General features: G+C 31.5%; 2 protein-coding genes across 3 annotated transcripts; both read right to left on the minus strand.

Moving 5' to 3' along the window:
- Positions 1 to 6,312: 6,312 nt before the first annotated feature.
- On the minus strand, positions 6,313 to 10,076 carry LOC106768766 (ankyrin repeat domain-containing protein 50). Its single transcript, XM_014654077.2, has 2 exons — positions 8,425 to 10,076; positions 6,313 to 7,959 (listed from the first exon to the last, which is right to left on the minus strand). The coding sequence occupies exons 1-2, from the start codon at positions 9,133 to 9,135 to the stop codon at positions 6,616 to 6,618; spliced, it is 2,055 nt and encodes a 684-aa protein (XP_014509563.1). The 5' UTR covers positions 9,136 to 10,076; the 3' UTR covers positions 6,313 to 6,615.
- A 10,936-nt stretch (positions 10,077 to 21,012) lies between these two features.
- On the minus strand, positions 21,013 to 23,182 carry LOC106767093 (54S ribosomal protein L37, mitochondrial). 2 transcript variants are annotated; one of them, XM_014651918.2, is made up of 3 exons: positions 23,026 to 23,172; positions 22,075 to 22,175; positions 21,013 to 21,988 (listed from the first exon to the last, which is right to left on the minus strand). In XM_014651918.2, the coding sequence occupies exon 3, from the start codon at positions 21,977 to 21,979 to the stop codon at positions 21,584 to 21,586; it is 396 nt and encodes a 131-aa protein (XP_014507404.1). In that variant the 5' UTR covers positions 21,980 to 21,988; positions 22,075 to 22,175; positions 23,026 to 23,172; the 3' UTR covers positions 21,013 to 21,583. The 2 variants fall into 2 exon arrangements, with proteins under 2 accessions (XP_014507404.1, XP_014507403.1); XM_014651917.2 differs by lacking the exon at positions 22,075 to 22,175 and having other exon boundaries at positions 23,026 to 23,182.
- Positions 23,183 to 23,747: the final 565 nt, after the last annotated feature.

A 23,747-nucleotide genomic window follows, 5' to 3' on the forward strand; every position in this document is an offset into this window, starting at 1 on the left:
AATTAAAATATTAGTGAGATTTTAAGGTCTACTAATATTTTCGGTCAAATAGCAAAGTCTTATTAGGTGGTGGAAATATAAAGATTTCTTATATTGAAATAAAGATTATCAATACTCAACAAAGGTAAACATGCGTTAAATATGCAAAGAAAAAATTACAATGGTGAAGTTCGACATAGTTATTGTGATGGCGGTGGCCATTGTAGAAATATGGAGAAAGAAAAGATCATCTGGAAAAAGAATATATAGGGTGTGGAAACATCATTGTAAGAATAATCTAAGTTTTCGTCGAAAACATATAAAAATAATCTTAGTCAACAGTCGACATCATGTTGTGCCACTTGTCGTTTGTGTTCACCTAAGTCCACCTCAAACACCTTTCCATGGTTCCGTCCAAAATTGACATTTTTTTTCTGTGTTGCTTGCCATAGTTTGAATAGTAAGAACTCGTTTTAAGAATTATGTACCCAAGCACTTGACATTGACACCAAAACACTATAATGTTCAAACCTTAGATTAATTTATATTCAAACACACCCATTACTCGATTTTATTAATGTAATGATGATTTGAAATTAGAGAAAGATTAGTAACATGCTTATCACATCTACTATATAAAATATATCAATTAGAATTAACGGTCATTCATATTCATGGATAATTATAAGGTATTAATGAGTAAGATTATCTTACATTATACAAATATATGATATTAATGATTGATTATTGAGTATAATTGTCTAAAAATATAGAATTGATGGTTAGATAAAATTATCTTGATTTATCGCAATAAAATAATGACCTCGAAATATATCTGATTTAAGATTGATTTTGGACGATGAAACAAAAAAGTAAAGAAAAACGATCGATCAATTCAACCGAAACATCACAACTTTTTCTAACAAGTATGTGTTAGAAGATTAAATAGGTATGTTTTAAGAAAATATTATAGAAAAGACATTAATTATACATTTAAAGTAAACACTCAAATTCCAGCCAAAGATACTTGATTGTGAAATATTGGTTATATTAATGGAATAATTCCTCTCAAGTATTATCAAACAATTGATTTGATAAAGACAAATAGAATATTAGAGGTGATATAACAAATGTAATCTTTCGGTAACTATTTTTAGTATATTTTTTAATTAGATAATTTTACCTTTTCAATAAATAAAAAAGAATCATTTAATTATAATCTATAACAATATACAAACATATTTCATATTTTTTTGTTTTATCTCTAATTATATTTTAAAATTAAAAGAAAATTTAAAATGTTAAAAGTAACTGTCTACACACACTTCAACAATAACTCAACACATTACAAAAACCACTCACTTCTAGTAAAATACAATATATACAAATCACCTATTTACTCTTGTTTTCTTAAAAATATATTGACCTTGTCAACTATATAGCTATGAAAAGAATGTATTAGGAAAAATCTAAATTGTCCATACGCATGGTCATTTTATTGGTTTTTTTTTTGTCACTTACTCATCTATGTGCTGCGAAAATATATAGATTACTCAAGCTTATCCTGTAGACATGTGTACATTTTAAAGGTTTTTCCATCAGTTGATGTTATTCACTATTTCTTTGTACTGGTGTAGGAAAATTTTTGAAATTTCTCATAGTACTTCTTTAACACCCATGGTTTTTGTTGGTTTTATTTTCTTTTCTTTTTTTCCTTTCTATGAGCTTCTCAATTCTTCTTCTCCTTCTTCTATGCGCAAATATTATCACAATTTGATCCTTTTTCTCCAGCTTCTCGATCATTTCCCACCTTGTCCTAGGTTTTCTTCTTCTTTGATGCATTAGCTTTATTTCTTTTCATTCCTATGCATTTTTTTTTTGTTCTCACAATTGCTTCCCGAAAGACATTGTGTTGTTTTCCCTATTTCTATATGTTTAAAATAACAGAAGAGGCTTTTTTTTTCTTTTTTTATATATTGAAATTTGATTTGCTTCTTTGAAGTTTATAGGTAAATGTTTTTGTTTCTTCTTTTTGAGAAAAAAAATATTTTTGATTCATTTAATATTTTTTTCCTCTTTTACTAGGTTTTTTTATTCTTTAAATATTCATGTATGCTTTTATGTTTATTGTTCTTGCGGAATCGAATTTATCCAATAATGTCTCTTTTTATTTAATATACTATTTACTATCTGATACTTATCCTCCAAGTCTTTTTCGTTCTCTACCGAATAATTGGGTATCTTAGAAGATCTTTCAACACTCAAGTTAATACTTGATAAGAAATTCAAGACAAATTTAGATTAATACAAAAAGTAAAGTCAAAGTAGGGTTAAAATAATATTCATAAGCATATTTTGCTAACTATGGACCCCATATGAATGGGTAATAGTTATGGGCCCATTAATCTAGAGGCTCAAATGCCAACATACCTTGAGCACCTCTACTTATTTTTTTGGCTAAGTTATCCAATGTGAGAGTGTCTTCAGCAGACACAAAGAGGTACCGGTAAACAATACTCTAGCTTAGTGAGCAACTTGGTTATCAAAGAATAAATGCAGGCTCTGGCATGAGAAGCATAATACTCGATATCCGATGTTCGGTACCCGCTAGTCATAATTGATCTTATCCATTTAGTGTACAATCCTTGATATTCGGCTAGGTGATCCATCCTCCATAAATTATTCGGTAGTCCACCTATCAATTATACTAGCTACAGGTTACTTGACGTTAGGTGCTCGACAAATGGTATCATATCTTTGTCTTTAAAGGTTGTAGTTTGAAAGGTCGAGGGGTCATTAGTCATATACAGTACACTAGCCTCACAGTCTTTTCGTGTCTTGAAGACATGCAAAGAGTGTCAACCTGGTTTGTAATTGAGGTGAGGTGTTAGTGTTCGATAGTTGAAATGTGTGACTTTGCAAAATAATTTTGCAAAGAAAATTTATTATCTTTGGTCATAATCCTATGGGTATTGTAACCCCCTTGCCTCGAGGAGCATAACGACCAAGAGGTTTGAATGATGAGTTGTCAAATCTGAGAGGATGTGATTGATAGGAGTAGGTGTAGAAACCGAAGCGGTGTCTTGTTAAGAGTTTTGAAGGTTCGAGAATGAAATGCTACCATGAAGGGGTAGTAACGTTATAAAATTCAAAAAGTTGCCTTGAACAAGGTGTTTCATAGGTTGCTTTGTGATGGGTTTGACCTATTATGTCTAAAGATGAATCGTCACCACCACATAAATAGGGATGATGATGTACATAGTTTTCCACAAAATTATTTGAGAGCTTTATTGTTGTTCGTGACTGCAAAAGGTGTATTGTTGAAGTGTGAAGTAATTGTCAATCACAAAAGGTATGTTGGGATCAAGTAGTTGTAGTAGTGTTAGTAGTCAGGTGTCAGTATCGTTAGATGCCACATCCTCCTTTGGCTTGGGAGTAAGCATGGGGGTAATAAGAGAGAACAGAGCGAACCCCCCTTAAAGAACATGCCGAGATCAAGTGGAAAAAGAAGGAAGGGTACGATTGGGTGAACACCAAGGTCTGAGCCCAACTGTCAGACTTTAGATGGTCTTGGATATTGAATTCTTGGCTATAGAGCATTTACGTACTCCAACATGAGGTGTTGATAGACGTTGTATCTCTGAAGAAGGCATGCATCATTGGTTGTGTTTGTCACAACAAAGAAAGCAACGAAGACAACTTCTTCTATGTGTACATGAACCTTTTCACACAACTTCATGTTCAATTGCCATTTGACGAGTTCACAATGTGTGTTCTTCGTCTTCTAAATGTTGTTGCGACATAATTGCATCCCAACAAATGTGGTTGCATCCTATAAATCCTTGTACCTAACCCCTTCTCCTGAATTCTTTTTATATTTCTACTACACACATTCTCGAGAACCAATGGCGTGGGTCTCATTAACAAGGAAGCCTAAAGCTCCATTATCCGGTTTATATTCAGACTCCTTTAAGAACTTTAAAAAAAGATTTTTCCAGGTGGCGATTAACTAGAGTGGTCGGTCCTACTTTTATGATAATAATGGGAACAAGAATTTTCCTTTTTACTAGACTGACAATATCAAGATTGGCCTCAAGATGCCTTGTCTCCAACAAATCAAAGAATTATAGGACTCCTTAAGGGCCGACTTCTCCAGTAGCTCTTTTTCTTGTGGAACCCATACATGTAAATCCTCTTCTTGACATAACTAACTTCTCTTCACAAAATACTTGTTGGCCCCATGGTGGGCGCTAATTTTTCTTGCAAAACTGAACTTATCATGCAAAGTCTCTTTCTATTCCACGAACTCTTCACTACCCAGTACTTGTCCTTCAAGCCTCCTTTGTCCTGTATTGAATGGTAGGATGCTTACAAAACATCCTCCGACGCTTAAGTTAGTACTTGGTCATAGATTCTTGTAAAATTTGAATTAATGCAAAAAGTGAAGTCAAAGTATGGTTAAAATAATATTTATAGGTGTATTTTTGTTGACCATGGCCCAATATGAATGAACCACAATTATGGACCCATTGGTCTAGAGGCCCAATGACCAGTTTACCTGTGAGCACCTCTACCTATTTCTTGGCTAAGTTACCCAATGCGAGAGTGTGTTCGGCAGGCACAAGGAGGTACTGTGGGGGGTATACCCTAGCTTAGTGAACAACTTATCAAAGAATAAATGTAGGCTTTGTCTTGGGAAGCATAATACTCGATACTCGATATTTGGTAACAACTAGTGATAATTGATCTTACTCATTTAGTAGTACAATTCTTGATATCTTGCTAGGTGATTTTCCTCTATAGAATACTTAATACTCATTTAATTATTATTTTTTAACTTTTGATTGAGAAAATGTTATCAAATATGGATCTTTGTTTAAGTTTCACTTGTCCTTTTCATGCAATTCTTGACTTGACTTTTTGTGGTTTTGATTATTTGTTATTCTTAGATTTTTTATCTTTAAGGTGTCATGAAACTTTAACTAATTTATTTCCATACCTCCATGAGCTCAACTTAGTTACAACTACACTAACACATCTCAAAATATCCAAAGAACATTTATGCAACTAAAAAGCTATTTTTAACATGTTTTTGTTTCTCTCGCTCAATAAATCCAATTATAACAAATCTAAATTAAAATATCTTTTTAAAGTACAAAAATCATTGCTAATCATTTGTCCCGAACTCTAGTAAGAAAAGATAATTTTTGATAAAAGAAATAACACAACCAAGAGAATGGGTTAGACAAATAATGAATAATAAGTTAAAGGGAGACCTAGAGACACAAAGAACATTATCAATTGTTAAAGAGGGACCTAAGGACATAAAGAACATTATCAATGGTTAAAGATGTATAAAGATTAACAATACCAACACTATGAGATAACCCTAGACCCATCAGTCATGATAATCGTAGGTAAATTATCCAAAGAAGACAAAAAAGATAACAACGATGTTTTCCTTGTTCTCAAAAAGTCAATAACAAAGGATTTCACTAATCACATGGCATTCTAAGTGTTATTACAACACTTATGACATATAATAAGTACATAGAACCCCTCTTGAATACCTGAGTACATAATGCCTCTTCAAGCTAAGTATACAAAGTCTTTTCAAGTTATCTGCTAAAACTCCTCCTAAGTTTAAACATAAGTACATTAGATGTTTTTAGAAAAAATACACAAATTTTCTTCCAGCTATACAAGAGTAAAGTTGTTGCTGATTACAAGGTTTAAACTCAAATAAATGAATATGAAACTATACACTTCTTACTTCTAGATATAACTTGAAAACAATGAAGGATTTACAATGATAAGTTACCTCTCTATTTAAGTTTTCTGAAAGACAAATTACAGCTTAATCACTTGAGGGATTTTCAATACTTTTCCCAAGCATGAGACTCGTTAGTTTTATCTTGAAACCTTCGTTTTCTTTTGCACGTGTCTAGAAAGGACTATTGTAGGTTGAGTTAGAGCTTTTCCAAAGGTTTATGACTTTCGTCTAGTACTTGTTTCATACTGGTAGCTTATATGAGTGCTACAGCAGTTACAAGAAGTGCTAGATTACCAGGTTGTTAGACGATGTTCTTTGACATACTTTCTCACTATGTTATAGTAAGTTGTCTTAAAATCATAATTTTGCATCAGTGATCTCTCATTGTTTTAGCATTCATTCATTCACATTTCATCTTTTCTTGCTAAATCTATCCTTCTAAGAGTATTATGTGCTTTTATTCTCCATTCACCCTTTAGAAGGGTCTCACAGGCTTAATGTCTGAGTTTCATTCATGCACATGAATACCAAGTCACTCATCTAGAAAAAATGCAGATGAGTGCAGTGACCAAAAGGATTAAATAACACATTGGCAAAGCTAATTCTTACATTACTAGGCACCAAATTAAGGCAATTTGATGCCAATATGATAAGAAACATACTTTTAACACATAAGTTTTCAATTAACAAAGTGGACTTGAGGATGATGAGCTATTCCTTAAGTAACAAAATATATCTATAAAAACTTACAACTATAGAACCCCTAGCAACCCTTAACAGGTAAGTTTAAAGTTGATAAAGCAGTTTTTCCCTTTATTTGTTGAATTAGCCTGGTCAGGAATTATCTATATAAGCTCATCCAGTTAAGCCACAGCAACAGCATGAGCCTTGTAACTCTGGCTTTCTTGCCGCCTGTGAACTGTGTTTTTGACATTAAGGCCAGGTGCACCAAAGCAGAAGTAATGGCCCCTCAACTTCCTACCAACTGAAGTTCTCTTTACCAACTTTGGTGATTCATCATCCTCAGGTGGTGGTTGATTAAAGCTAGATGGCCCAGAAATGTCATTGTCAATGTAAATTCCCTTTTGCTTGTCTATTGATCTAGGTGAAGATATTGATGACTTTGAAAAGGAACTAGACCTGGATCTTCCTGAAACCTTTACTTGTGGCATGGATTGCATCACTCCATGCACTAGTCCTGAAGCAAACCTCTTCTTAGCATTTGGACTTGACTGCTGACTCCTGACAGAAAGAGTTCTTTTGTTGTTAGGCAGTGAAACTGGTCTAGAAAATCTTTGCCTAAGTGGGGTTGGAGTTTCATCAAAACTGTTATTCCATTTCCTGACTGAGTCCACTGAACCCTCATCTGTAGACTTTTTGAACTTCTCTTCATATTTCTTGTCTTTCACTCTAGACCACTGAAGAGCTCTCTTCAACCTTGCTGCTGCATAGTTCACAGAACTAGGCCTTTTGTTAGCTGTTGAAACGCGATTTTCAACAGCATTCGGGTCATATGGAATGTGTTCTGATGAAGATGAACTCACTCCTCCATTTCCATGATCAGCAGTAGCATCTGACAAATTCTCAATGCCAGTGTACAAAAATATTTCAGTGTCTGAGACTCTGAATGATGTCCCAGGACTGCTTCCAATGCTTTGCATTCTCAAGTGTGAAGCTATGGCTTTTCTTGAACTATGACCTTGACAACCAAACATTCCACCAGCTGAGATCAACTTTTTTATTAGTATATCTGATGATGCAGATTTGGGGTGTTGTCTAAGGTAATCTAATGGGGTCATGCCATCAACATCAGAGATATTCACATTTATTGAGGGAGCAGTCATGAGGAGCTGCACAAGATCAGTGTGAATGTTGCCTATGATGGCCATGTGAAGAGCAGTTCTTCCATCATTGTTCTTGTCATTGATGATGTCCCCTACATGAAAGTTCTTCCCACTCAGCATGTTTCTCAAAAGGTCAACCTGCTTGTCCAATCTTCTGAATGCGTGAGATTGAAAACCAGACACAGCCTTATGGAGAAAAGTTTCTCCAGAGTTGTTTATCATTGTAATCAGTGTGGGAAATGCTGAGACAAGAGCTTCAGCTGTAGCTAATTGGCCCCTGGAAGCAGCCACATGCAAAGAAGTGTTACCCTGATGGTCTGTGGAGTTTATCATGTCAAAGGATGATATAAGATATTTAACAACCTGCACGAGAGGCAATATTGCTCAGAGTTGAAAATCCATACCACCACAGCAAAAGCAAATCACAAAAACTAATTGTTGCAGAATGTCCATAGGCACAACCAATCAAAAGCTCAAAATGAATGAAAATAGTTATAAAAACAGATAGCAAGGTCACACAAGAGGATTCCTTGATTTTTGTAACTACCTCTTCATGTGGTCTATTTGATCATGCAATAACTACTCAGAACAATAATGATCTTACAGAGATTATAATAACTCTGTTGCTTATGATATTTCGTACTGAATGCTATATGTTCAATCAACACAACAAAACTTTATATGTTAAAAGAGCTTTCAAAAGGTCGCTAAGACCACCGGAATAGTTATATGAAACAGGTTATGAAAATAAGGCAAAGAGCAGCAGTAGCTTCAAACATTTGATGCATAAAATGAAACAGAACTCATGATGAGAAACAAGAGTATCACCTCAACTTGGCCTCTTCCTGCAGCTGCATGTAAAACAGTTGATCCATCAGCATCTCTGTAAGCCAAAACATCAGAGCAATTGGCTAGAAGCTCCTCCAAAATCTTCAGATTTCCTCCTCTGGCAGCAGCATGAACAGCCCTATTGGTCATTTCCCACCTATAGACAGAAGGAATGTTCCCAACATGCTCCTCCACCACCACCCCTCCTTTGCCAGATAGAAACCTTGGTGAAATAGCAAAATCAAATAGCAACCTGAAAACCTCACAATTCTTGCTCCTGGCAGCAGCATATAGTATGTCAGTAATACCATACTCTCCCTCACCAAAAACCAGCAAAGGGTTCCTCTCAAGAAGGACTTGCACAAAACCCAAGTCCCCAGCTGAGGCAGCAGTGTACATTAGCCATCCACCATAGCCAGCTCTGATGAGAGAGTTCTTCCCTTTCTTTGACTCACATTCAAGAAGCAGCTTCTGTGCTACCTCGCTCCGAAACTTTGCAACATCATTGAACTGTTCTTCATCATCCCACACCACTTCCAGCCGCCGGATTCTGCGCAGGGAAGTGAGTTTGAAAAGGTGGTTACTGTCCATTCTGAGAAGCTCACGAACCAAGTCATAGTGGCCATTTGCAGCAGCCCAATCTATTGGTGATGCGTACCACCACTGGTCCCCAGTGCTCTCCCAACGAAGAGGAAAGTATGTAGGAGCCATTGACAAGATTGGAAAGGCTAAAAACTCTAGAGATTTGAAAACTCTTACAAGTAACAACTTTACCAATATGAAAGCAGATAATAATTGAAAACAAGAACAACAATGATTGCAAAAGGGAAAGGGGAAGAAGAAAGAGAGTAATTGAGGGTGGAATGGAACTGATGATGCAGAACAAAACAAGAGTACAGATAGAAGCTGGACCTGTGTGAGGAATATAGAAAACTGATACAACAACACAAGAAAGCTTACATGGGAATTATAACATTGAACAAGAACAAATTAAGTTATAAAGGGAACCGAAGTTCACATGTGAGAAATGTAGAAAAGCACTAAAGCACACACATGAGACTGATTAAAGGGTTGAACAGTGCTAGTTGCAAAATCCCATTAAAACACTCAGTAATCGAGTATGATAAGTATCAGAAGCGCACCACAAGGAAAAAGAATGGTCCCTCAGGCTGGTTACGTGGGTTGGTGATGTGATCCAATTAATAATATCAAACAGATGGTATAAGAATGGAAACAGCCATAATTGTTCTCACAAAGTTAACAAATAAAAGGTAGCAGACACTTCAAAGAAGAATATTGTTTATAAAAGTGATCACAAGACCATTTGCAGTAGATAACATGAGAAAGGGATGTAATATTCAAGAAAAAAAAAAAAAAAAGGAAACCTTTTTCTTCTTGGAATCTCAAAAGGGAACTCTAAGATGCCAATAAAAATCTCATTGATGATTATGGTTCAGAACAGTGAACATCTTGTTGGATGCAAAGGACATGGATAATAATGAAAGGGGTTGGATGCAATGATGGTAGAAGCAGGAATTTCAACCAAAGGAAATGAGATTTCACTGTTGAAAAAGGTATTGAAGTAATTATAGAGGCTAAACTGAAGCAGGGTGCTTTTGCTGCACATTTTCAGAGACAGAACCAATGGACCATCAACATCTTTTCTGCAACTTGTAATAATAATAAAATAAATTATCAGAGTTTTTGCACAATGAATTATAATATTATGTGAGGATATGGTTGAAGTGATAGTTTTGTTATACAATTCACATCTTTGAACTGCAAGATTGTTCAACCACAATAATAATTTGCTTACTCATTCTTCAGGAATGTTTTAGGTAAATTGTATTGAATTGAACCTTTTTTTCTTTATCATAACTTGGCAACAAATTAGACAGCAACACATGTTTGCAATATTGAATATGGCATCTACGAAAATAAAAGATATGTTGAATTCACGCTATCTTTTAAAGGAAATTCTACTATCTCACAATTTTTTCTACACAACTTTCTCATAAATTAATTTAAGATAAACAAATGATGTGGTAGGTCTTGCATCAGAGGGGGTGAGGGGTTCAAATCTTAATTTGGAAAATGGTTTTTAACTGAGCTGAACTGAATTTAAATCTTACCCTATTGATGTATGTGTGTAATAAGTATTTATGTCTACTCTAAAATAATATTTTTTTAATTTTTTAAATAATAATATTTATAACTAAGAATGAATTAAAAAAATACTAATTGTATGACAAAAATGTTAAATATGTTTTTTTTTCGAAATTAAATTAAATTATGAAATATTTAATTCTTGTACTTCATAAAAGTCATGTAAAATATGAAGGATTTGACAAACAAAAAAAAAGTTTCATTGTGAGTTATAACACAACATAAACGCAGATTGTTGGGGAAAATGTTTAAAATAACTTTCATAAAATTCATTATAAAACAAAAAACAATTTTTATAATATTTTAAAGATAAAAATATCTAAAAAGTAATTAAAATATTGAAATAATTTTTTATTTAAAATTAAAATACTGTTATTTTAGATTAAAAGAGAAGGGTTAGGAAATTGGGAAGTGCTACTCATTGAAATGAAGTTGTTAATTAAGATGTGAGATCTACCAAATGTTTTTTAAAGTTTTAATAAATTTTAAAAGAGTGTTATGAAATCATATTACTAACTAGCATTTCTATTAAAAGAAAGTGCAAAAATTTAACTTCCTTTCAACAAGAAAGTATTGTTTGGGGATTTCTAAGTAATATTCTCTCTAAAAGTAGTTGAATTGTTCTTTTATGAGCCTAACTTTAGTTATGGACCTAAAACTTTCAACTCTTGAAAACATATAAATCAAAATTTGTCGGCCTAATTATCCAATTATTTCATGTCATTGCCATGGCAACTTGCAAAGACCAATTCATAGAATTTGAGAAAGTTTCTCTTTAGTTACGAGAATTTTCATACCTATAAACTTATAATTTATACCATAAAACAAAAAGTATAGGAAATAATTTAATTATGAATCTAAATATTACATTAGTTAAAAATAACAAGTTAAACACTATTTAAAAAAAAGTCATTAATCAAATGTTTTAATATTTTAAATTAAAAATGTTAAAAATAAACTTTAAATTTAATTTAATTTTATAGAATTGATTTTGGAACGTAAAATTTGTATTTACTTCTATATTGTAAAATCGTTGTTGGATCTTTAACTCCTTCCTTTTATATATATATATATATATATATATATATATATATATATATATATATATATATATATATATATATATATATATATCTCGAATATAAGATTAAACATTAATATGTTAACTGATAACAGGTGAATGATAAACTCAACAAATAGTAAATTTTTCGATAATATATGATATAATATGTCAAATAAACCATTATTTTTGCTAAAATAGGACTCAACACATTATTTTGATACTATATTAAGAAGTAAATTTTAAACCTAACTCATTCTTACAAGTAAAATAAGATTTACATCCATTTAAATATTATAAAATTATTAATGTAAGATTTTCAACCTAATATAAATCATGTATGTGGAGTAGACTTTAAAACACCTCATAAACATAAAAGTAAAAGTGTGCATGATTGTGTTATGAGAATTTAAGCCACGAACTACAGTACTTTTAATTTAGATTTATTGTCGTTGGGTTTTTACCTTTTCATTTTAGTATAATAACAAAGAAATCAAAAACTAAAATTCTCTTTAGGTTTTAGTCAGGTGTGTTAATAATATACTGTCTCGAAAAGAAGAATTTGTATCATATTAATTTATTATATGTTTCCATACCTAAGATATTATCTATTTTCATTTTTAGTATAATTGTAAAAAACTGACTATTTTTAATTCAATCGATATAATTATGTTTGGATTTTAATCTTACATATTAAATTTTGAACCAAATACTTGACTAGATATTCTGACTAGAACATGACACGTTCCGGAATAATTATTTTTAAGATAGCTTCTTTAAATAAAAAAAACCAAGAGAAAATCTCCTTCAATGATTCGGAAGATATATTTTAAATATTGAATTAATTAAATTCCTTTGAAGTCTTTGATAAATTTGTATATTTTAAATTAACTTTGTATTACAATTTTTTTACTTGTTAAATATTTTGAAAAGAAATATTTTTCAATTGAATATTTATTACTTAGTTTTTTATTAACTAGTTTACTTGTTAAATATTTTAAAAAGAATTTCAATTGAATATTTATTATTTAGTTTTTTAAAAACTAGTTTACTTGGTTGTAATTTTTCATCTTAGTTCCTCCTCTTTATATATTATAAATATGAAGTTATGTATATAAGAATCATATTATAATTAATATATAACGACATTATTATTTTCATTGAAAACCCTTTATAATAAGGTTGTTTGTTATGTTTTTCAAATACTTCCATCTCATTATATAGTCTAATTAAGGATTATCCCAATCACAACAATTAAATAGTTAATGAGATAATTCTTATTATTCAGCACACTTTTCAATGAAAATAATACAAAGTGTACTTTAAATATAATAAAATTTTACATTAATTAGAGAATCTCACATAATAAACAAAATAATAAAACACATCATCTACTATTAAAAGACAGAAACTTAATCGTATAATATAAAAAATTTGATTATTCAGTAATAAAAATTATAATAAAAAATAATTAAAAATATCAAAATTTACCATAAACATGAAACTTAATTCAATACATAATATTTAAATAGATATCAAAATATTTTGCATTAATATTCTACAAAATTTGACAATACATATTTTATATTTTACCCACATTTTATGACCAGAAAACTTTTATTTCTTCTCTTCTTGATCATACAAATAGAGAAACAAAGAAAATATAAATTAATGTATGATGAAGATGTAGTAGGCATGAGGTAATTTGAGATTATGATATGATGAATACGTGAACGACACGAAAGTGAGCACGCGTGGTGACATATCTGATGAGCCTCTCGTCAGAATATCTATAAAAGAAAAACGATGATACTTCATAAAATTTTAATATCATTTACATTTTATAACTAATCTAAAATTATTTTATAATCAATAATAATAATTATAAATACTAATATAAACTAATAACATAATAATACATAATTATTAAAAATGTTGTAAAAATAAATATTGTCAAAGTATTATTATACAAATTTTTTTTACTATTTTACCACTATTTTAAAACAATTGCTTCGATAATTAAAAGTAAACATAAATATATTCATAATATCTGTAAAATGGGGGAATTTTAATTTTAACTTTTACAAAATAAAAAGCTATTAATTTTTCCTCTTATATAACTTTTAATTTCAGTAAACATTTTTCTTTCTTTCCTTAAAAAGTCAAAATCACTAATTTTGACTCCTAACATATTTTAGGATGGATAAATAACATTTTAAAAATTTTATTTTTTTAAAAGTGTTGCTTGTTCATATTTTGTTTAATACGTAAATAGTTAACTACTGTCGCATAATATTAAAGATTGAAATAACAAATTTTAACTCGTAAGTAACTAAACAAAGAAAATATTTAAAAATATAAAGTTACAACATTCGCATTTTATGAGAATTGAAAATATATTTGAGACTAAAAAGTATTATTATTCCTCTTAATAGCAATATATATTATTAGTCGGAATTTATTAAAAAACCGAAAATATCGTGAGAGTACAATCAAATAAATGCAATCCACAACTTTTTGTTAGTTCTAAAAAGTTCCATTAAATAAGAGATCTTACTCAAAAGCGTAAGTAACAGTGTTAGTAACATTTCTATTTTTTTTTTTTCTCTCTTTTCTAAATTTTAGAGGGAGGAGATTGTGCCCCTCTCTCTTGTTACCATCGTCAATTATTATCTAACCTCATTGTTTCTAAAATAGTTTTCTGGTTGAATTTTATTGGAATGAATCGATAATATAGAAGTTTTAAATAGAAAATTAATAACAATAATTCATCGTTGGTATAATTTTAATATGTTCGTGTTAGATATTATTTTGATAAGCTTTTAAAACTCAAAGCATAGACAAGAAAATAAATTCTTAGATAAATGTATTAAAATAATAAGATTGAATATTTTAATTTAAAATAATTTTATAATATAAATAAAATTTTCTAAATCTCATCTCATTATCTAAATACCTTCTATCTTTCTAAAACATTGTTCTCTTTTCTTTCTCTTACAGTTTTGAGGAAATGAGGTAAAATTTCAGTTGGAGGTTGGATACTAAATTGGTGAGTTGAGGTAAGTTAGGTAGGTCATCTGGGACTTGTTAAAGTCCCTAAGTTGTTTGAAATTTTGCTAAAAGTAATAGAATTCATTTTGGGTCTATATGTTGAGATTTTGAAGTTTTTAGAGTGTAATGTGATTAGTAAACACTTTAGAATGATGATAGGATGGTTTAAGCACATTTAGTGAAGTAGAATTAAGTATATAACACAATCTAGGAGGATTAGAAGTTGGGGAAAATAGTTAGAATTGGTAAGTTTTTTGTGTAAGATCATAATTCCACAGTTTTGTGTTGTAGAATTATGCAGACTCGTTGAGCGAGTGGAGCCACTCTACAAGTGGCTGAGAGGTTTGACACACTGTCTGATGATTCGCATAGTGAGCAAGAGCGCTGAGCGAGGAGTTGAGGTTTGGGAGCACTGTGAGTTTTATTCGATCAGCGAATGGGGTCGTTGAGTGAGTGAGTTGGGGGTTTGGACCACTGTATGGAAGATTCACCTAGCGAGTTGGGGCACTAAGCGAGAGGTTGGGGTCTGGTACCACTGGTAGTTTTATTTGCTCAACGAGCAGATTCGCTGAGCGAGTGGTTTAGAGTCTGGGGTACTATCAGTGGATTCGCACTACGAGTTGGTTCGTTGTGCAAGAAAACTTTGTGGCCGCTCAGCGAGTGTGTGTGTTAAGCGACTGGTCCAGGTTGTAATGTACTCTTTTCTTCTTTGTTCTTGGCTAGTTTGAGTTATGTAATTGATTCATTTGTGGATGATGTATATGTATGAGTATTATTGGAGTATCAAAGTAAAGTATATTGTTTCAAATGGTGTGGAAGAGAATTCCAAGGAGGAATTTCTTAGTGGTGGTTGTCAAAGTTTGTAAGTATGAATATGGGAAGCTTAGCCATGGAGTTCTCCTAACATTCTAATGGTCACCTATTCTCAAGTAGAGAGGGGTGAGGCATGTCGTGAGAACAGCAGGAGATCCTAGCCTAGGGGTTTTTCCTTGACCTAAGGTGAGTGATAACAGACTAACCTTGTGTGGTAGCTTGGGGTGGGCCAGCTGTTTCACCACAACAAGTGCACGAACTGTCATAGCTACATATTCATACTAATCCGGATGGTCAAGTCAAAAAGTGGTGGTCATGAATAAAGTTTAATTTCAATTGATGTGTTGTGTGAGTATCTGATGAGAAATTTTTAATATGTATTCATATATCATTGTTTGTTTTCTTTTAGCTTACCCTCTTATTTATATTGTGTTGTATATTTCCTTTGTCTTCTCTCTTCGTTGTGATCATCTGGTGGGTGTGAGCAGAGGGAGATGAGATATCTTTGAAGCATACTCTTGATGGTGAAGATGTTGCAGTGTAGTTTCTTGGGAGTCGTTTATTGTAAATAATTTTGATTTAAGATGTTTGTATATAAAGTTTGAAATTTTATAATTATTTTGGGATGACTATAAGCCTTTACTTTATATAATAGTTAATAAGTGTTTACCATATCCTTACTATGATGACTCTTTTATATATATATATATATATATATATATATATATATATATATATATATATATATATATATATATATATATTATTATATTATATTTTTAGGATGTTACAACATCTATCTAATAAATTAAAAAATAATGAAAGAATTGTATCCCTCCCAAATTCAATTACAATTATTTCATATTCCTTAAATATAATATTAAAGTTAGAGGATAATATCTTTTCAAAAATTAAAACAAAAGTTGTTTACTCCTTTTAAAAATTGATAAAAAAATAAAAATGAAGTGATTTATCTTATTGTAAAAACGAATGGGAAGCTAAAAGATTTCAAACAACATGTTGAAAATAGAGGTTGGAACATGAAATGTTTCGGCCTAAGCTTCATTTCTGCTTCAACTTTCTATGCTACCATTCTTTATCTACAACCTCACATCCTGATCAATAGAAGCATCTTAGTGTTGCAACACATAAACCAAAAACTCAAAAACAAAGGATAAAGAAAACAAATGACAGTTTGAGCATAGTGAGAGGTAAAGGAGGAAGCTGAAACGTTTGATGTGCGGAGTAGAAGAAACCGAGTGTTGTGTTTTGATTAAAAAGAAGAAGAACCTAGAATTGGGAGAAAAGAAACGATAAAATTTTGGTAGGGAATGAAAAAAAAATGGGGAAAAGAGTGAAAAATAAATTATAATTTGTGTAGGTCATAAACCTCTTCAGAAAAACATAAAACTTCTACTATTATTATCTTTTAGAGAACTTTCCACAATAATTCTACATTATATTTATTTATGGAGTTTTTATAATCTCTCTAAAATGACTCCCACTAAGTATACTTTTTTTTTTTAGTGTTAGACTATTTTCGGTTATTTTCTTTATAAAACAAATGAGAAACTTTCAACTTCATATGCTTAGAAAAATTCAAAGAATTCATTTTTTTAATCTTTATTTTTGAGGGTTTAACATTAACTTTCTTTGGTGGTGTACCCTTAGGGTTTCTAATAGTTTAAACTGACTCATTATCATCTCCAATTTATCTTCTTCATTCTCATTAACTATATTTATTAATTTAAAAGCTAATTTTAATTTCTCCACAAAAGGAGTATCCTTAAATGTCAAAAAATTGTGAGTTGTCTCAAAATTACTAAAAGGTGAATCTAGTTGTTGTAAATTCTACAAACTATTGACAATTGGAGCAAAACCTCTAGAGAAGGCATATCAACCAAATAATCGGATTTCATTGGCACACCACCATTAAAAACATCTAAGTTATTACTAGAAGAAGATTCATTCTCTACACAAATATTATCATGATTAACCACCTCAAGTTTAACTTGTGACTGAACAACATGAAGAAACTCAAAAGGTTGCACCAATATAAGAGGAACCACAAGAGGTTGAACCATATTAGGATGTTGTTGGACCATAAATGACTATAAACAAGTTGCACCACAAATTGCACCAGAGGTTGAACCACATGTTGCAACATGGTCGTACCACAAGCTCTACCACAAGGTGCTTCATAGGTTTCATAGGTTAGACCATTAGAATCAAATGAATTACTAGAATTGAATCTAGAGAACCCTTAGTCCCATCCAATGTATCAAACATCTTAGAATGATAATGTTGTTTTTTTTACTCCAAATGTTTTCTCTCCCTAACAATTAACGTTGGCATCATGCTATAATATTTTGCAATATGACCAATCATTTTATAATTTAAACAAAATATAATTTGTTTCTCATACTTCATATCAACAATAAATGCAAATCATGACATTTTCACTAAAATTTGATTAGCAAATCAGATAACAAATCAACATCAACTACGACTCAAGCAAAGAAACTTTGAGACATAATATAATCATTTAAAGATAATGGCATGTTAATTCCACATGCTATTGAGAAAATTGATTATGATTATCAATACTCCAAAGGAAGGTCATGTATACAGATACAACATTAAGTTTTTGTGAGTTTCATAAAAACTGGGACAAAATCTTCTGCTCAAACAAAAACATAAAGAATATCAAGAAATAAATTTTAAGTTCCAACAACCAAAATTATTCTCATATCCTCCCGCGAAGAAAAAACAAATTTATAGAACCCTTTGTCGAGAAGAATTTCCTTCTAGAGTTCTAAATGCTTCCAATCACCTCAAGCTTCTTAAAAAAATCCAAGTGTGTGAGAGACTTATCCCCTTTTATCAACAAAATTTGTTTGTGAAATTATTATAAAAGTTAATTTTCTATTTCATATTAGTTCAAAATTCTTTTAGTAACATGAAAAATCAACTATCAACATATATTTATGTATGTCAATCAAATTTGATTGGTTAAACAAGTTGAAATAGTTGGTTAAATAATTCAAGTTTTTGGTTAAGTGAAAATTACTAAGCTTGGTACAACTATTAAAAAGGTGAAAATTTTGGACACACATGACATCCTAACTGTTTTTTTAAAGACCACGATACTTTGGTCAAATTAGTGTAATGTTTAGGTTAGATTGATATATATTCTTGTTGGATTGAGATGTCTCTGCAACTATACGTGTACACATTTTTTCTGACTCTTCCAACTAGTGTGTTCTCTCTATCTCTAGGCCGATATGTCCTCTTCCAGTGTAGTTAAAATATTCTTAATGGAAGAGCTTACAAAAATACTCTGACATTTAAGTCAACATAACCATCAATAAAATTATAGTAGTAAAATGAATCTACTGACATACCTCATAACTAGGGGCTATATATAGTACCTACATTGATTTTATAAGTTGTTTAATTACTTTTAATTCACTATTATTTAGTCAAGATAAACCTTATTTTAAGATTACACAACTTGTTTAGTTACCTTTAATTTAATATTATTCATCATGATTTATGTTTATAGGGACGTTACTTACATAAGTAGTTGAGGATATTTCCTCTTGTGCTGAAGTGTTGGCTGAGATGTCATCTCCTCAACCCTTGAGTATAATATAATATAATTATTAGTTACATTCATCTTTAATCAATATATCAATTTTAACGCATGTAATACTAAGTCTAAGTAAATAATATCAAGTTGATGCATGTAACTTTTGTGATGTATGTCCGTGAACACATAAAAGAAAAAAGAGTCGTTTAGTATTTATGGGACAATGATATTTTGACAACACTTTTTGACAACTTTTTTGACAACGGAACACGTGTCATTATTTTATTGGTTTATTTAAATTTATGTTTAAAAAATATTTAAAACGGACCAATCACAAACTGCCACGTATGCATTGTCAAAAAGTTGTTAAAAAGGTATTGTTAAAAGAAGTTTTTCCGTATTTCTGTATACATGCTTCATGCTTGCAGCTAAGCCATCAAAATCTCCTAAACGAACAATAATTAACACAGCAACAGAAATGTACAAGGTGAGGGCTGAACATATTATGAGAATCAATGGCCATAATGCATGTTAATGAGGGTTGGAAATCCCTTTAGAGAGGTAGTTCACCTTGCGTAGGACAGCTGGCAGGGATTAGGATTAAAGATTTTGGTGAGCTGTCTTTGCTAGGTGCACAACAGTGACTTGAGTCCAACCACTCATGTTCATTGATCTTGGAATCACAACTCTAAAAAAAAAAGCAAAAGCAAACATGTGAAAGGCAGCTTTTAACATATAGGTACTACATCCAAAAGCTGTATAGAGGAGTTTGCATGCTTTTAACAACTTTTAACAATGATGCATGTCATGTCCAATTCCACCCTCCTCCAGTATCATTTTCTTGCCTCCTCTTTTAACTTCAGCAAGTCACTGTCTTGCTTTAGTGAGGGGTCAGAAAATCACAGCATCACATGGCCTCTAGGAGCCATAACAACCATCACTAAACCGTGATTCAATATCCTGGATATGTAATCTTCTTACCAGATTATATCATCTAACATATGGGGATTCAACATTACATTTCAATTATTTGAACATCATATAATTAATAAACTATGCAATATGTTATAATATTATTTCTATTCATGCTTCTCAATAAAATACATTCTATAATCAAAGAGAAAACCACTTTTTGCTGTCCCAACTTTGCATTCAGAAAACATTAAACATTTTCCTATGGGATAAGTAAATACAGTACAGGGACCACAATCAAGGAAGAAAGAAAATAAAAAACAATGATACAGGGAGGCAGTCAGGGACCACTTAGAGCATGACCAATACACATTATCCCCGGATCTCAAAATGTTTCAACTGTTCTAATTTGATATAATGTATAAAGTGAGAAGATAAAGAAATTCACTATTTATTTTAATTAAAGCACTCAGTACATTTAACTCAGATCAATTCAATGCAACTTAGGGACTATATATGTTGAAGCAAAATTTAATCTTATTTTCAAAGGTTTGAATAGCAAACTACAACAGTGAACTTTTCGTAATTAAAAAATAAAATAAAGGAAAACAGAAAACAAACCCTACTTTACAAGGGTAAATTCCTTTTTAGATAAAGCAATTAGAAAGTTCACCAAGGCTATTCCAGTATATGACTAATCCTGGACAGAAGGCTCCACCAAGTCCATGTAGAAAAGGGAAATAGCATATGCATTTTTAGCAAACCTCCAAAAGTGAGATAGCATTGGATCACCCACCAGTTATGTTCACTGGTCAGGGGACAAGAGATGGTGGCTTACATCCATGAAGTTGGATTGCAATGTCAAAACCATGGCCCATGTAAAGCAATGAAAGAAATACTAACAAATATTGTATGAAGTTGAACTAGTTTACGTTTTTAAAGTACAGTATATCATTCTTGTTAGAAGAATGGCATAATTGGGCCAATGCCAATCACAACAAATCTCATTACATTTCTATCAGAAAAGAGTACAAAATTAAAAGTTCCATTCAGATCTTCTATTAAATAATGTGTTACCAAGTATGTGATATTTGATTCTAACGGGAAAGTTCATCCACCGTTTTACCATGTGATTCTTGAACGAAGCAAAATTGATGTGAGTAACTGCTCAGTTGCCACAAATCTGTCTTTGAGTTTTGAAGGGAGCGACATTCCTTTGCCCTTTCTATAGGAATCCCCTTGAATGAACGTTATAATAAATGTCTAGAAAAGCAAAATAAAGCATAGAACAAAATTATGGACAAGGTTCTGTTCAATCAAGAAAAGCAGTCAGATTTAATTTACCAAACACCAGGTAAAAAACAGACTAAAAAGTAGTAGAAAGAAAAGAAACAACAAATGTGCAAAATCATCCAACTCTTTGGCCTTTGTTCCATTTAATGCCTGCATACATGTAAGCCGATTACTCAGAGGAATCCCAGAATCACAAGAAATAAAAGAAATGGAAAAACTCCACACTGTCGCTTCAATCCCCATACTCCTAGTTCTCTTTTTGACCATTGAAATCAATTCTTTGCCTTCAGAGAGTTACTCTCCTTGATCCTTGCACGATTATCCAGCTTAACAAAGCGTTTTAGATCTTCATAAGATAGTGTTTCAATATTCTTCCTACGTAGTTCACTAAGTGCCGGACGTTTATCGAGCAGATGCCACAGCCAGTCGGGGTACTCTGAATCAGGCAGGATTTTTGGATCAGTTCCTTCCTTCAGAATGTTAGCACCTACAACTGTGCTTGCCTTGACTTCTTTGCTAAGAGTTGATGCCTTGGGTGAATCCGCAGATCCACCCCCTTTAGATCCTTTCTTTGCTTTTCCGGCGGCATAAGTTCGTTGGTGTGCAACCTTAACTGCCTCTTTGACTGTAAGAATATATCTTATAGATCTGGCACGGTTCATAGCCATGACTTTCCTCTGAAAGACAATTTTATAACACTTCAGGGTGGAACATAACTATATATAAAAATAGAAAATTCCAGAATGAATAGTAGCTCTCTTACAATTTGAATTCAACACCTTGATTGCTTAGAGTTCAGATACATACTAAGATGCAGAAATACAACACATAATCTGAACTCCTACTTCCCTTACAAAATTTCTCCTAAAGAGTATAATAAAAAACAGATCATCATCGGGGCTTAAAGAGTGTTAGTAACTAACAGGCTGCAGCCATAAAAAAAAAAAGGATTGCATCATTCCTCTCCTTTTCCAACCCCACACCTCCAGAACAATAAGTTTTTGTTCATTTTGAAGTAAATCAACCAAAAATCAGTGTGCACGAATGCATCAGCAATATCTATATTCTATCCAAAAGCATGACTGTTTAATAACATCATCTAAATGTATGTTTGATTCAGAGAGGAATAAGTGCCTATCTTTCCTAACTGTTAAATTATAGAACAACTATAAAAACTAAGAACAATTTGACCAAAAGGAATGAAATTCACCAAGTATAAAATATATCATAGATATTTTTCAAATTACTGGAACAAAGACCAATTGTGACAAAAAAAAAATGAAGGACCTAAATCATACAATAATAGGATAAAATTTGTTCAGGTCCCTCAATTTGATGTCAAATTTGTTCCACAAAAAGAATTAAATTCACCGAGTATAAAAACTGCGAGCACAAAAGTTGTCGTTTCAAAGAATAGGAACTAAGACCAATTGAATAAAAAAAATTCAAGGACTTCAGACACATTCTACTCATAATACCAATTACATGTCAGAAGCAGAAAAAAGCAGTGAACACATATGGTTCTATAATCAAGTTACCAGCGAATATCAACCCATTCAGTTTCCCACTTTATACATGTTTGCGATGTGAACTATAAAAAAATTCAAATTCCAACAATATAAAGAAAACGCAAACACATCACAATCAATCAGAGTTTCCAAAAGGTTCAAAAACAATCCCATGTGAAGAAATCAAACGGTGAAGTGAAGCTTACAATTTGAAGAATAAGATGGAATAAGATCGGTGTGTCTGAAAGGTGGTTTCCGCCGCCTTTCCTTGTATGCTACGGCGCCAAACTCTGAACTTCTAGGTTCACAACGGCGTGTGGTTCCCCTCCAACATTCAGTGACAGAACCCGAAAAAGGTACACCTTCTTTACACTGGGCCTGGATTGGATTGATAGAATAGGAATAACATAAACTTCTTCCTGCACCCCATAATTTCATCTGCACCTCCATATTTTTGAAAATTTTAAATTTTACGGTTAAGAAATTTCAGATTGTTTGATTCTAAACATTAGAGATTATATAATTTAAAATGTTAAACATTTATATTTTTGTATTATAAAATATAAAATTATAATTATAAAATTTATATTGTAAAATAGAAATTTTATATTCTAAATTTTAATCCAAATATAAAAATATGGATGTTGAATGTTTTGAATTATATAATCTATAATATTTTTAAATTACTCGGAACTTGAAAATTCAAAATCAAAATTTGAATTTAAAATTTTTAAACTTATAGAAGTTTAGAATAAAATTATAGAGGTACATGAAAAATTACAGGCACATTATATATACTCTAGTTTAAGGTTGTCAAACTCGAGAGTTTACATAAACTCGTGAGAGCTTCGTAAACTCGACTCGTAAACTCGAATTGTAAACTCGTAAGAGTTTATTTTTTTATAAAAAATTATAAATAACATATTAA

This window comes from Vigna radiata, chromosome 7, assembly GCF_000741045.1.
Source record: "Vigna radiata var. radiata cultivar VC1973A chromosome 7, Vradiata_ver6, whole genome shotgun sequence".
NCBI classification, from domain to species: Eukaryota; Viridiplantae; Streptophyta; class Magnoliopsida; order Fabales; family Fabaceae; genus Vigna; species Vigna radiata.

Excerpts from the sequence above, each read along its gene's own strand:
- LOC106768766 (XM_014654077.2), bottom strand. The coding sequence starts at position 9,135 with ATGGCTCCTACATACTTTCCTCTTCGTTGGGAGAGCACTGGGGACCAG. Across the intron at positions 7,960-8,424 it reads CAGGAAGAGGCCAAGTTGAG|GTTGTTAAATATCTTATATC; the intron begins GTGATACTCTTG and ends CCTCTCGTGCAG.
- LOC106767093 (XM_014651917.2), bottom strand. The coding sequence starts at position 21,979 with ATGGCTATGAACCGTGCCAGATCTATAAGATATATTCTTACAGTCAAA.